Genomic DNA, 12,707 nt, shown 5'->3' with positions numbered 1-12,707 from the left:
GCTGGATGTGGGAAATCTAGGTCAACGAGCAGAGACTACAGAAACAAACATAATCAATAGAATACAAGAGATAGAAGAAAGAATCTCAGATTCTGAGGACACCATAGAGAAAATAAACGCACTGATCAAAGAAAACAGCAAAGCCAACAAATTCTCATCACAAAACATTCAGGAAATATGGGACACAATAAAAAGACCAAACCTAAGAATAATAGGGATAGAAGAAGGAGAAGAGTCACAGCTCAAAGGCCCAGAAAATATTTTTAACAAAATTATAGAAAGATATTCCTTTGAATATTCATGAAACATACAGAACACCAAACAGACTGGATCAAAAAAAAATCCCCTCACCATATAATAATCAAAACACAAAATATACAGATTAAAGAAAGAATATTAAGAGCTGCAAAGGAAAAAGGGCAAGTAACTTATAAAGGTAAACCGATCAGACTTACACCTGACTTCTCTATGGAAACCATGAAAGCCAGAAGGTCCTGGATAGAGATACTGCAGAAACTAAGAGACCATGGATGCAAACCCAAACTACTATACTCAGCCAAGCTATCGTTCACTATCAATAGAGAAAACAAGACATTCCAGGATAAGAACAAATTTAAACAATACATAGCCACAAATGCAGCCCTACAGAAAGTAATAGAAGGAAAATCACAACCCAAGGAATCCAACATAGCCAACACTGCCTACAATAACCCAGGCATCTAGTGACCCTTCACCAGCACGACTCAAAGAAGGGAGACACACAAACTCTACTACCAAAAATAATAGGAATAACCGGAGTAAACAACCACTGGTCATTAATATCACTTAATATTAATGGTCCCAATTCACCTATAAAAAGGCACAGGCTAAGAGATTGGATACGAAAACAGGATCCAACATTCTGTTGTTTGCAAGAAACACATCTCAACCACAAAGACAGGCATCTACTTAGAGTAAAGGGTTGGGAAAAGGTTTTTCAAGCAAATGGTCCTAAGAAAAAAGCAGGTGTGGTCATACTAATTTCTAACAAAACTGACTTCAAACTAAAATCAATCAGAAGAGATGGACACTTTATACTCATAACAGGAACAATTCATCAGGATGAAGTCTCAATCCTGAATATCTATGCCCCTAATATAAAAGCACCCACTTACGTAAAAGAAATATTACTAGAACTTAAGGCAGACATCAAACCACACACACTAGTAGTAGGTGACTTCAACACACCTCTCTCACCAATGGACAAGTCAATCAGACAGAAACCTAATAGAGAATTAAGAGACTTGTTGGAGGTAATGAAGCAAATGGACTTAACAGACATCTATAGAATACTCCACCCAAATAGGAAAGAATATACCTTCTTCTCTGCAGCTCATGGAACCTTCTCAAAAATTGACCACATACTCGGAAACAAAGGAAACCTCCACAGATACAAAAAAATATATATATATATATCAGTGTCCACCTGTGTCTTATCAGGTCACCACAGATTAAAGTTAGAAGGCAACAACAATGCTACCCCCAGAAAGCTGACAAGCTCATGGAAACTGAACAGTCAGATACTGAACCACACCTGGGTCAAGGAAGAAATTAAGAAAGAAATTAAAGTCTTCCTTGAATTTAATGAAAATAAAGAGACAATATATTCAAACCTATGGGACACGATGAAAGCAGTGCTAAGAGGAAAGTTCATAGCACTAAGTGCCTACTTAAAGAAAACGGAGAAAGCATACATTGGGGACTTAACAGCACACCTGAAAGCTCTAGAAAAAAAAAAAGCAGACGCGCCCAGGAGGAGTAGCAGACTGGAAATAATCAAACTGAGGGTGGAAATCAACAAAATAGAAACACAGAAAAAAGTCCAAAGAATCAATGAAACAAAAAGTTGGTTCTTGGAGAAAATCAACAAGATCGACAAACACCTATCCAAACTAATTAAACGACAGAGAGAGAACGCGCAAACAAATAAGATCAGAAATGAAAACGGGGACATAACCACAGACACAGAGGAAATTCAGAGAATCATTAGATCTTACTACAAAAGCCTGTATGCCACAAAACTGGAAAATGCAAAAGAAATGGACATTTTTTTTAGATAAGTACCATATACCAAAAATAAACCAAGACCAGGTGAACGATCTAAATAGACCTGTTAGTTGCGAAGAATTAGAAATTGTTATCAAAAACCTCCTTTCTAAAAAAAGCCCAGGACCAGATGGTTTCAATGCAGAATTCTACCAGAACTTCCAAGAAGAGCTAATACCTATACTCCTTAATGTATTTCACAATATAGAAATAGAAGAGTTATTACCAAATTCCTTTTATGAAGCTACAGTTACCCTGATACCAAAACCACACAAAGACCCAACCAAGAAAGAGAATTACAGGCCTATCTCACTCATGAACATGGACGCAAAAATTCTCAATAAAATACTGGCAAACCGAATCCAAGAACACATTAGAAAAATTATCCATTATGATCAAGTAGGCTTCATCCCAGAGATGCAGGGCTGGTTCAACATATGCAAATCTACCAATGTAATCCACCATATAAAGAAAAAAAACATATGATCATTTCATTAGATGCTGAAAAAGCATTCGACAAAATTCAACACCCCTTTATGATAAAGGTCTTGGAGAGATTAGGGATACAAGGGTCATACCTAAATATAATAAAAGCTATTTACAGCAAGCCGACAACTAACATTAAATTAAACGGAGAAAAACTCAAAGTCATCCCACTAAAATCAGGAACACGACAAGGCTGTCAACTCTCTCCATACCTCTTCAATATAGTGCTTGAAGTTCTAGCAATAGCAATAAGACAACATAAGGGGATCAAGGGGATTCGTATTGGAAAGGAAGAAGTTAAGCTTTCATTATTTGCAAATGATATGATAGTATATATAAGCAACCCCAAAAACTCTACCAAAGAACTCCTACAGCTGATAAACACCTTTAGTAATATGGCAGGATACAAGATCAACTCCAAAATATCAGTTGATTCCTATACACTAAGATAAGGAAGCAGAGAGGGAAATCAGAGAAGCATCACCTTTCACGATAGCCACAAATAGCATAAAATATCTTGGGGTAACTCTGACCAAGGAAGTGAAAAATCTATTTGACAAGAATTTTAAGTCTTTGAAGAAAGAAATTGAAGAGGACACCAGAAAATGGAAGGACCTCCCTTGCTCTTGGATTGGGAGGATCAACGTAGTAAAAATGGCAATTCTACCAAAAGCAGTCTATAGATTCAATGCAATCCCCATCAAAATCCCATCAAAATTCTTCACAGATCTGGAGAAGACAATAATCAACTTTAGTGTAGTTTTAATCAACTTTATGCTGTACAGTGACGGCAGTATAGTACAGACAGCTGGCTGAAGAGAGGATGTGAGAGGATCTCGGGCAATTGTACATTCAATAGGGGATTCAAATCCATAAATGGGCAAATAAATTCATCTTCAAAGGATGAAGTACAAATAATCAATAGCTATGAGAGCTTGTCCCACATGCTTAACCATCGAGAAATACCAATTAAAACTACACTAAGATTCCACCCCATCCTAATGAGAATAACTGTTATAGTGAGGAAGTGTGTGTGTGTTCAACAAATTGAGTTTTAATCAGTCCTAATGATTGGAATTATTTCAATTGCAGGAAATTAGATTGAAATGAAGAACGTTAAATTAAGCAATATGCAAATTAAGCCTCAGAAACACAAATATCCCATATATTTTATTTGCACGTAAGTGATAGTAGGAGGAAGAGTATGAGGAAATGAATGTGAAAACAAGAATTATAAAAATAAAAACAAGAAACTTATTGTGTGACTATATAAACACACTAAAATTGTTGAATAAGAAGCCTCTAAGTAGGCCCGGATATATCTTAAAGTTAAGATATTGTCTTAAAAGGTTTCATTTTATATTATTAAAATAAATGTTTACTTTTAGAAAACATTTTATTTATTTATCTGTGGGGAATCATGCATATAAATCTGGAGATAAGAGGACAACTTTCAGGAATAAGCTCTGTCCTTCTACCATGTTGGTTCTGTAGACATATTAGAAAAAGATATCGATACAAATATACATAAAAATATCACAAAATCTATTACTTTTGGGGAGTGTAACTCCATAACATCAACTTCTCCAAAAATTATCATCATAAAATTAACTGTAAAATATAAACCTATAGAATGTTTAGGAAAAACAAGAAACATATGGAGAGCCACAAGTACACATTTGGACCCAGAAGATAGTGGACCAAAGCTCTGTTTTGCAGCTCTGGGTGGGAGTGGCAGGCCACTGGGTTACATGGTACTTTTTGTCCATGTGGTGCTGGAAGTACCCCTGGTTTCCTGTGCAAAGTTCTCAGTACAGCTCAAAAGACAGGCAGTCTGTGCCTTAGGTCCTACTGGGTAAGGTAGATCTGAGGGAAGAATTCAAAATTGATACCAAAATACTGTTTCGTGAAAGAAACATTGCTAAACTGGATCTCAACAAAATTAAAATCCCATTCTTTGTAAAAGATCTTGTGAAAAGGATGGGGGGGGGGACCTCAGAATCTGGAAGGAAACTTCAAATTTTACATAGTAAATTCTGGAATATGCAAAGAATTCTGAGCATAAAAGGAAAGCATCAAACAATCCCATTGGAAAATGGGAGAGAGAGATAGCCAGATACTTTACTGAAATATGCCCATGGGACGTAGCAGAGAAAAAAAAGACCATTACCTCCTACAGAAATGCACGTTTAAAGCCCTATGACACTTGTAACAATACAATGCCATGGCACCAACAAATGCTGGTGTGGATAATAATGGTGACTTAAAACTTAAACACTATATTGTTAACCTAGAATTGTATTCAAGAGATAGAACACCCAAGTTCAAGCCAAAAACAAACAAATATATGTATGAATGGTTACATAACTTTCTTCATTGAGGGAAACAAACAGTCAAGTGTCCATCAATGGTCGGGTAGTGATAGCCCTTCTAGGCTGTGGAATACTACCTCCGCAGCAGGACGGGGGAAGTGTGCGTGCACAAAATAACCTTGGTGGGTGTCCAGAGAATTATCCTTCATACTAAAAGCAGCCTCGAAAGATTACATACTATGTGATTCTTGAAATGATGCAATTGAAGACACAGACATCAGCAGATGGCAGAAGTGAGGAAGAGGGGGAGAAGGGAGGGTGAGTGCTGGAGACAAGGGGCTGACAATTACGACATAGCCATCCATCCCTTGACTGTGCAATGGTTACACAAGTGCACACATTTGTCAGAAGTTATGAGCCATGTTCTCCCAGAAACGTGCATGTAAAGGAGGTGGACTCAATGTGTCCAACAGATTAGACGAAAGTTTATTTTCCTGTTGGGAATGTAACTTTGGGAGGCAGTGAAAACAGTATATGAAAATTTTGTACTGTCATTTCTTATAAACAAATGGTTTGAGTGGATGAGTGTTTGGCTTTATCACCTCAGTAAGCAAACATTCTAAACTTGTATGAAATGTTCACTCTGAGAAGTGAATTGGAAGCTTGTCTTATAAATAGACATTGATTTTCCTTTTTTTAATATTTATTTATTTATTATGGATACAATATTCTGTTTGCATATATGCCTGCAGGCTAGAAGAGGACACCAGACCTCATTACAGATGGTTATGAGCCACCATGTGGTTGCTGGGAATAGAACTCGGGTCCTTTGGAAGAGCACGCAATGCTCTTAACCACTGAGCCATCTCTCCAGCCCTAGACATTGATTTTCATTATAAAAATGTTAACAGTCTATGAAGAGTCCCTTGCCAAGCTTTATCCAATGTCAGTGTGTCTTTTGTGTAGAAACAGTGGTTCTCAAACTCCCTAACGCTGCAAACTTTAATACAGTTCCTCATATTGTGCTGACCCTCAAACCCCAAATTATTTCCTTTGCTACTTCATAACTCTAATTTTGTTACTGTTATGAATCATAATGTAAATATTGGTGCTTTCCAATAGCCTTAGGCAACCCCTGTAAAAGGGTTGTTTTGCCCCCAAAGGGGTAACGTCCCATGGGTTAAGAAGCACTAGTTTAGAACAACCATCCCATTCTGGGAGCTGTAACCTTTAGAAGTGTGTGTGTGTGTGTGTGTGTGTGTGTGTGTGTGTGTGTGTGTGATGTCATATCTAGAGAAAAGTGAATCTGAGAACAGTATATTGAAGGTGTGGTTCTGAGCTGGTCGATCTACTAGGAGAGATGGATAATTTAGAATCTAATGGGAGTATATAGGTCCATAGTGCCAGGCCCTTGAAGGATATATGAACACCTAATCCCTTCTCACACTATGGGGTGACCAGTTTTCTGCACACACCCAGCACACCATGATGATGATGCCTAGAGACTATAAACTGAAGCCTCTAGAGTCAATGCCAAACAGCTCTTTCCTCCTTTTAAATTGTTAATCACAGTTTTTTCTGTCACAACAATGGAAAACTCATGTACTACACACAAGCAAACACAAATTACAAACAGGGAATGAGCAAACAGTGGGAACAGGAGGAGCAAGTATCTCTGGTATATATTTAGCTTCATAATATGCCCTATGGCTTAATAAATATTTCATTCTTATGGTTCTGGAGGCTGGAAGCTTAGGAGCTGGGGCTGAGTTCTAGTGGCTTCCCAGGTTGCAAAAAAATACAGAGGAAACCAGTTCTCACATACATCTTCTTTTAAGCAGGGAGGGGGCCTACATCCAGAGGGACTCATCTCCAAAAATCTTGCAAATGAAGATATGGGTGTGCGTAAGTCAAGTCACATTCAGCACAAAGCAATGCAGTTAAGAGGAGGGAAGCCAAAGTTCAAAACAGCATGTAAAGTCAAGTAACAGTGTATAAAAGGGGACAAGACATTGGTGAAAGTATTTGTCCTCAGTTGTGTTCATATAATAAATACTGAAAAGACAATCACAAACTAGCCAAAGTCATTTCTTGTCAGGAGACAGAGAAGAAAGGATAAATACCACTGAGTTGAAGCAAGAACTTTCTAGATGTATACACTTATGCCTTAAAATACTAATTAAAAACATTGCTTCCAACTTGCCTTATTCTCACTTACCCCTTTCCACAGCTGAAATCTACGGTCGAACCTAAGAAAAGATCAGTCGTGATTTCTACGTTCCCATTGGCCAACTCGCCCGGGTTTCTGCACCGTTTCTCTGGAGGAAAATTAAGCTGGTGATTAGTGGTTTGAAATACCCACAAGATATAAAATTAGGGGAAAGGGAGGACTTAGTTTTGGATATCAGTGTTGGGTTTTGTCATAGAACTAGAAACAGGGTGAGCAAAGGACTCAGTTCTGTCACTCTCAGGCATACACCCCACACACTTTTCTATCTTCCTGCAGAGATACAGTCACAACCGCATTCAGTGTCTCTCTATGCACAGCAGCAAGGAAGCAGAATCAACCTTGACATCCATCAGCTGCTGAAAGGATAATGAAAGTGTAGTACATATACACCACGGGATGTTACTCAGCTGTAGAGAAAAACAAAGTGATGAGATTTGCAGTTAAACGCGTGGAACTGGGAAAAATCCTACCGAGTGAAGTTTGCCAAGTCTCCTTCCCCAAAAAACGAAACATGTCTTCTCTCAAATGCATGTGCTAGTATCAGATGTGCTCTCATGTGTGTTTAGTCCAAGTACATGTGGAAGCCAGGAAACCAGAAACAGACCACTGAGGGATGCATTTAGGGAGGATGATAGTAGAATACAGGTAGTGAAAGAAGGGGGAAGTAATAGGGACAGAAAGGTCCCAGTGGCTAGTGAGTGATGGGAGTGGGGAAGTCAAGGGAGGGTTAACCAAAGTGAAGAGTGCATGGAGGAATTACACGGGAAACTATGACCTCGCAACCCAAGTAAAAATATAATCAAGGAAAACAGTATAACACATGCTAGGGAAAGAACAGGTATTCTGGGAGCAAATGGTTCAAGTGCAGGTGGTGACCAGTGGGTGGAGGAAAGAAGGGCTATGGAGTAGTTTAATCGTAACTAAGGACGTATGGAGAAGCCTTGCAAAACCCCACTAATTTGTAAGTGAACATAACTTTAAAGGAGCTTAAACAGAATTACCCCAAGTGAGTGGACAATGCTGTCCCCAGAACACATGGGTTATTAGGTGAACATCTCAACGCCAGGCTGAGTGAAACTTCCTGTGAGTTATAGGTTAGAAAATCCCAGAGGCGTCCTAAACAATATAGGCCCACCATAACCAAGACCCTATTGCTGAAGATACCACACACACTGGCAACAGGATATAAAAGAAATAAATCTCAAATAAAGTAGGAAACTTCTTCCCTGCTGGCTAGCTTTCAAGGTGCTATACAGAGAAGACATTGCTTCTCTTTCCCAGCACTGGGACTGTAGTACTGGCCTTGCAGTAGGCATGATTTGCCCACTACTATAAAAATAGCATGACTGTTAGGGGGTAACCTAGATAAAGTGGATCTGAGTTCTACTCTCCAGAAGAGACTTCATCCCTGGTATTGTAAACTTGGTTAAAAGTCCATGGCTAGGAGAGAGTTATAGGGTAGAATCTACTATTGTTTTTTGGCTAAATAGTCATGTTGTCAAACTGCTTTCTAAATACTTATGTTTATACCCATAAACTTGTGCTACTCTGAACTGTGATCAGAGGAGCTTTTTGTTGAAGAGGGAAGTGGTTAATACAGAGACTCATAACTGTGTGAAGTATTAACAGTAAATGAGTGTGAGTGCCTGGCTGATGTGAGATGACCCTCTGGATGCTGTGAATATGTTTTATTACTGTTGGTTAATAAAGAAGCTGCTTTGGCATAGGGAAGGGCAGAATAGAACTAAGTGGGAAAACTAAACTGATTGCTGGGAGAAAGAAGGCAGAGTCAGGGAGACACCATGTAGCTGCCAAAAGAGAAAGACACTAGAACCTTACTGGTAGGCCACAACAGCATGGTGATACACAAACTAATAGAAATGGGTTAATTTAATATATAAGAGCTAGCTAGAAATACACCTAAGCTATTGGCCAAACAGTGTTGTAATTAATATAGTTTCTATGTGATTATTTGGGTCTGGCGGTCGGGAAACAAAGAAGTAGTCTCCATTTATGATAGATGGAGCATTTATATCAGCCTACAAACTCACCCCTTAAAACTTAGGGGATCGTCGGGCAGTAGTGACACACGCCTTTAATCCCAGCACTCAGGAGGCAGAAGCAGGCAGATCTCTGTAAGTTCAAGGCCATCCTGGTCTACAAGAGCTAGTTCCAAGATGGGCTCCAACTCCAAAGCTACAGAGAAACCCTGTCTTGAAAAAGACTTAGGGGACATTAGTAAAGAAATGTCAGAAAGAATGTAAGAGCTGGAGGACAGGGAAGAGGACTGTGAAAGTCTATCTTCTTGACATGATAGCTATTGGACACATGAACTCATAGCAGCTATGGTGACCTGCACAAGATTAAGCCAGTTGCCGGGGGCGGTGATGACACACGCCTTTAATCCCAACACTCGGGAGGCAGAGGCAGGTGGATCTCTGTGAGTTTGAGGCCAGCCTGGTCTGCAAGAGCTAGTTCCAGGACTGACTTTAAAGCTACAGAGAAAGCTTGTCTTGAAAAACCCAAAAATACATAAATAGATAGATAGATAGATAGATAGATAGATAGATAGATAGATAGATAGATAGATGCCAGTTAAAAAAAATCCAGTATGGAGTTGCTCCACCCTGACTGAGGAAGTTTATGGCTAGTGAGGCAAGGGGAACCATTTTACTCTGGGTGGTGTCCATTGATAAGTTCTCATACATCAGTCCACGCCTCACACACGTGCACATACAGAGATAACTGGGCTCCATGGGTTGTAGAAAAGATGACAGGAAGATGAGCGAGCTGTGGGAGGGAAATGGGAACTCTCGAGAGGAACTGGGGTGGATGTGACCCCAGGGTAGCCATATACAAAACTCAGAGAATAAAATAAATGTAGAAGGCTACTTAATTAATTTCAGCTCCTGTTTCCAGATAGCACTGATAGTATATTCCAATGCTTGTTTCTTTCCCTGACTCACTGAATTGTTATTTTGAGGAAAAATAAAAACGAATATATTGCCAATTGTTATGAGACACATTGAAAAGAAAAAATTGTACTGGTTTAATTTGCTTTATTAAACCACTAATGTAATATAGAATATAACACATTTGGTGGGTTTTATACCTGAATATATACTTAAAATGTTTACCCTTATTCACAGTCAGAAGAAAATGGAAAATAGAATTTTAAATCCTTAGTGTTTTACAAATAGGATATGGAACACTCCCAACTTCCTTTTACCAAATAGTATAGTTAATGTTTATCTTTAAAAGTATTTATTTCAATCATTTCAGTAGTGTGTGTGTGATGGAGGTGGGACTTGTATCTGTCTGTTGCTTTCATTGGTTAATTAATAAAGAAACTGCTTTGCCTCTGTAGGGTAGAATTTAGATAGGCAGAGTAAACAGAACAGAATGCTGGGAGAAAGGAGCCGAGTCAGGAGTCACCATGATTCTCTCACTCCAGACAGACGTAGGTTAAGATCCTCCCTGGTAAGTCACCAGCTCGTGGTGCTACATAGAATATTAGAAATGGGTTAGATCAATATGTAAGAGCTAGCCAATAAGAGGATGGAACTAATGGGCCAGGCAGTGTTTAAAAGAATACAGTTTCCATGTAATTATTTTGGGTAAAGCCATGCGGGCAGCTGGGTGCCGGGGACGCAGCCACGCCGCTCTTATTACAACATGTGTGTGTGTGCACGCACGTGTGTGCATGATGTACACAACAATGTACATTGAGGCTAAGAGAAGATGGTGGAGTGTCCTAGGAATTAGAGTTAGAGGTATTAACTGGGCACCAGGCTTGTTATACCAGTGCTGGGATCCACCCCAATCCTTTTGAAGGCTGTGCCACCTCTCCAGCCTCAGGCAATATTAATTTTTAACATAATTTTGTTCAAATGTTTTTTTTTCCGACTTGAGGGATTTATTACATTTCTACAAGCACTTCCTGAGAAGAGTAAGTACAGGTGAGGATCCAGGTGGATACTCACTGGCACAGAAGACAGCGTAGACCCACGAACCATTCTCATCACAAGTAAGATGGCTTGAATTGATTTTCCTGAAGCCATGACGGCAGGCATATTTCAGAACAGTTCCAGTGGAGAAGGTTGTCCCATACAACTGGTTGATTGGAGCAGCAAATGGTAAATTTGGTGGGAGTCCACAATCACCTGGACCAAAATACAAGGGACACCACAAGCTGCATCTTGGGAGACACACCCTCAGCATTTGAGTAGTAATGTTTACAAAGCAAGGACCGTGTTTCTTTTTCATCTTGACTCTCACTACCCCAAATCTCAAGGAACATAACAGATAACCACTGACATGTGCTTTCCAACAATAGTGATGACAATGAAGAAGGCATAGAAATTTCACCCACTCTTTCCTATTCAGTAGTATAAGTAAACTTATTATTTTTTCATTGTTTACATCTGCCTATTCAAAATATAGTCATCTATGTCATGCCAAATCATATTTCTTGCTGACTTTGTAAGAATATATTTAATTATGCAAGATAAGCTGTCTCAGGAAGCAGAGATGAGAAGGAAGTGTTTCATTTCTGTTCTCTTGGAGCTTTTGAATTTTGTATGAATTGTCTGCTTCAAAAATGCTTTTCTAAATCGTCACAATGTGAAGACTACAATAAACCCATAGGTAAAAAATAGTCTTAATCCTACTTTCTTAGTAAAAATTATTAAATAAAATACCTTTTACATGGCCCAGTGGAATTATCTGTATTTATTCTATATAAATAGTCAATTAAACAGTGGGGAATTTTTGTGGTCAGACTGGCACATAATATATATTTATTTCTGGTCATAGTTGCTTTGAATTTAGATTATTTGTAGATCTAAATAAATATCGAAAGCACCTATGAAACCATCTTTAGTCAGGATTATAGCAAATTTTCCGAAATCCCAAGACATCTAATATACTCTACAATGTAAAAAATGTGTTTCCACTAGACACTGCTTAAGGCAGGTATGTGACGGACTCATGGTGTAGTGACATCTGGCTTGTCCCCCCTCTCCCCCACCCTTATCCATTACTTACCAAGAACAGGAGCCATCAGAACTGTGGCCAAGGTCAGTTGGAAGAGAATTGAATGAGAGGTTCTCCACAGTTCTAGGAAGGACCAAGCTGTCTTTACCCCCTTTCTGCCGAGGGTGGAGCTCTTGGTGAGTGGATGCGAAGCTCTTGGAGAGCACATGATCTGATGCCTTTCCAGGATGCTTCTACCAGGAAAACTCATAGTCATTGGTCAGACGCTGAAAATAACATAGGAACTGTCTTCAAAGAATTGTAACTGAGTCTACAAGAAAACATATCGAATACAAATATTTACAACACACAGCAGCTTCTATTGGCATAATATACCCCAGGAACTTACTCAGAAGACCAGTTAATTCTATATGGAGAGATAAGTGTAAGGCTTCTGGAAGCGGCTCCCTATGTGGTAAGTGTTGCTCTCAAATCTAACATGGTGGGTCCAGAATACTTTATTTTAAAATGGAAACCAAGTGTAGACATAGTAGTAACAGAGAGAAGTTGGAGGCATCTCTAGGACAATGTGGCCATCACTTTGATGAGTTAGAAGGTAG

At 39.0% G+C, this 12,707-nt stretch overlaps 1 protein-coding gene across 1 annotated transcript in view; it reads right to left on the bottom strand.

Annotated features, from left to right (window-relative positions):
• Nucleotides 1–12,316, bottom strand: part of LOC130874174 (zona pellucida sperm-binding protein 3 receptor-like) — a 39,514-nt gene extending 27,198 nt beyond the window's left edge. Inside the window, exons 1-3 of the mRNA XM_057769155.1 lie at nucleotides 12,160–12,316; nucleotides 11,097–11,276; nucleotides 7,102–7,201 (exon numbers count right to left, since the gene is read on the bottom strand). Coding sequence (XP_057625138.1) covers nucleotides 7,102–7,201; nucleotides 11,097–11,276; nucleotides 12,160–12,316 — 437 coding nt within the window. The remainder of the gene's footprint in view (nucleotides 1–7,101; nucleotides 7,202–11,096; nucleotides 11,277–12,159) is intronic.
• Nucleotides 12,317–12,707: the final 391 nt, after the last annotated feature.

The sequence above is a fragment of the Chionomys nivalis genome, chromosome 5, assembly GCF_950005125.1.
Source record: "Chionomys nivalis chromosome 5, mChiNiv1.1, whole genome shotgun sequence".
Classification (NCBI taxonomy): Eukaryota; Metazoa; Chordata; class Mammalia; order Rodentia; family Cricetidae; genus Chionomys; species Chionomys nivalis.
The sequence above is the reverse complement of the archived record's forward strand: the minus strand, read 5'-3'. Positions and strand labels throughout refer to the sequence as shown.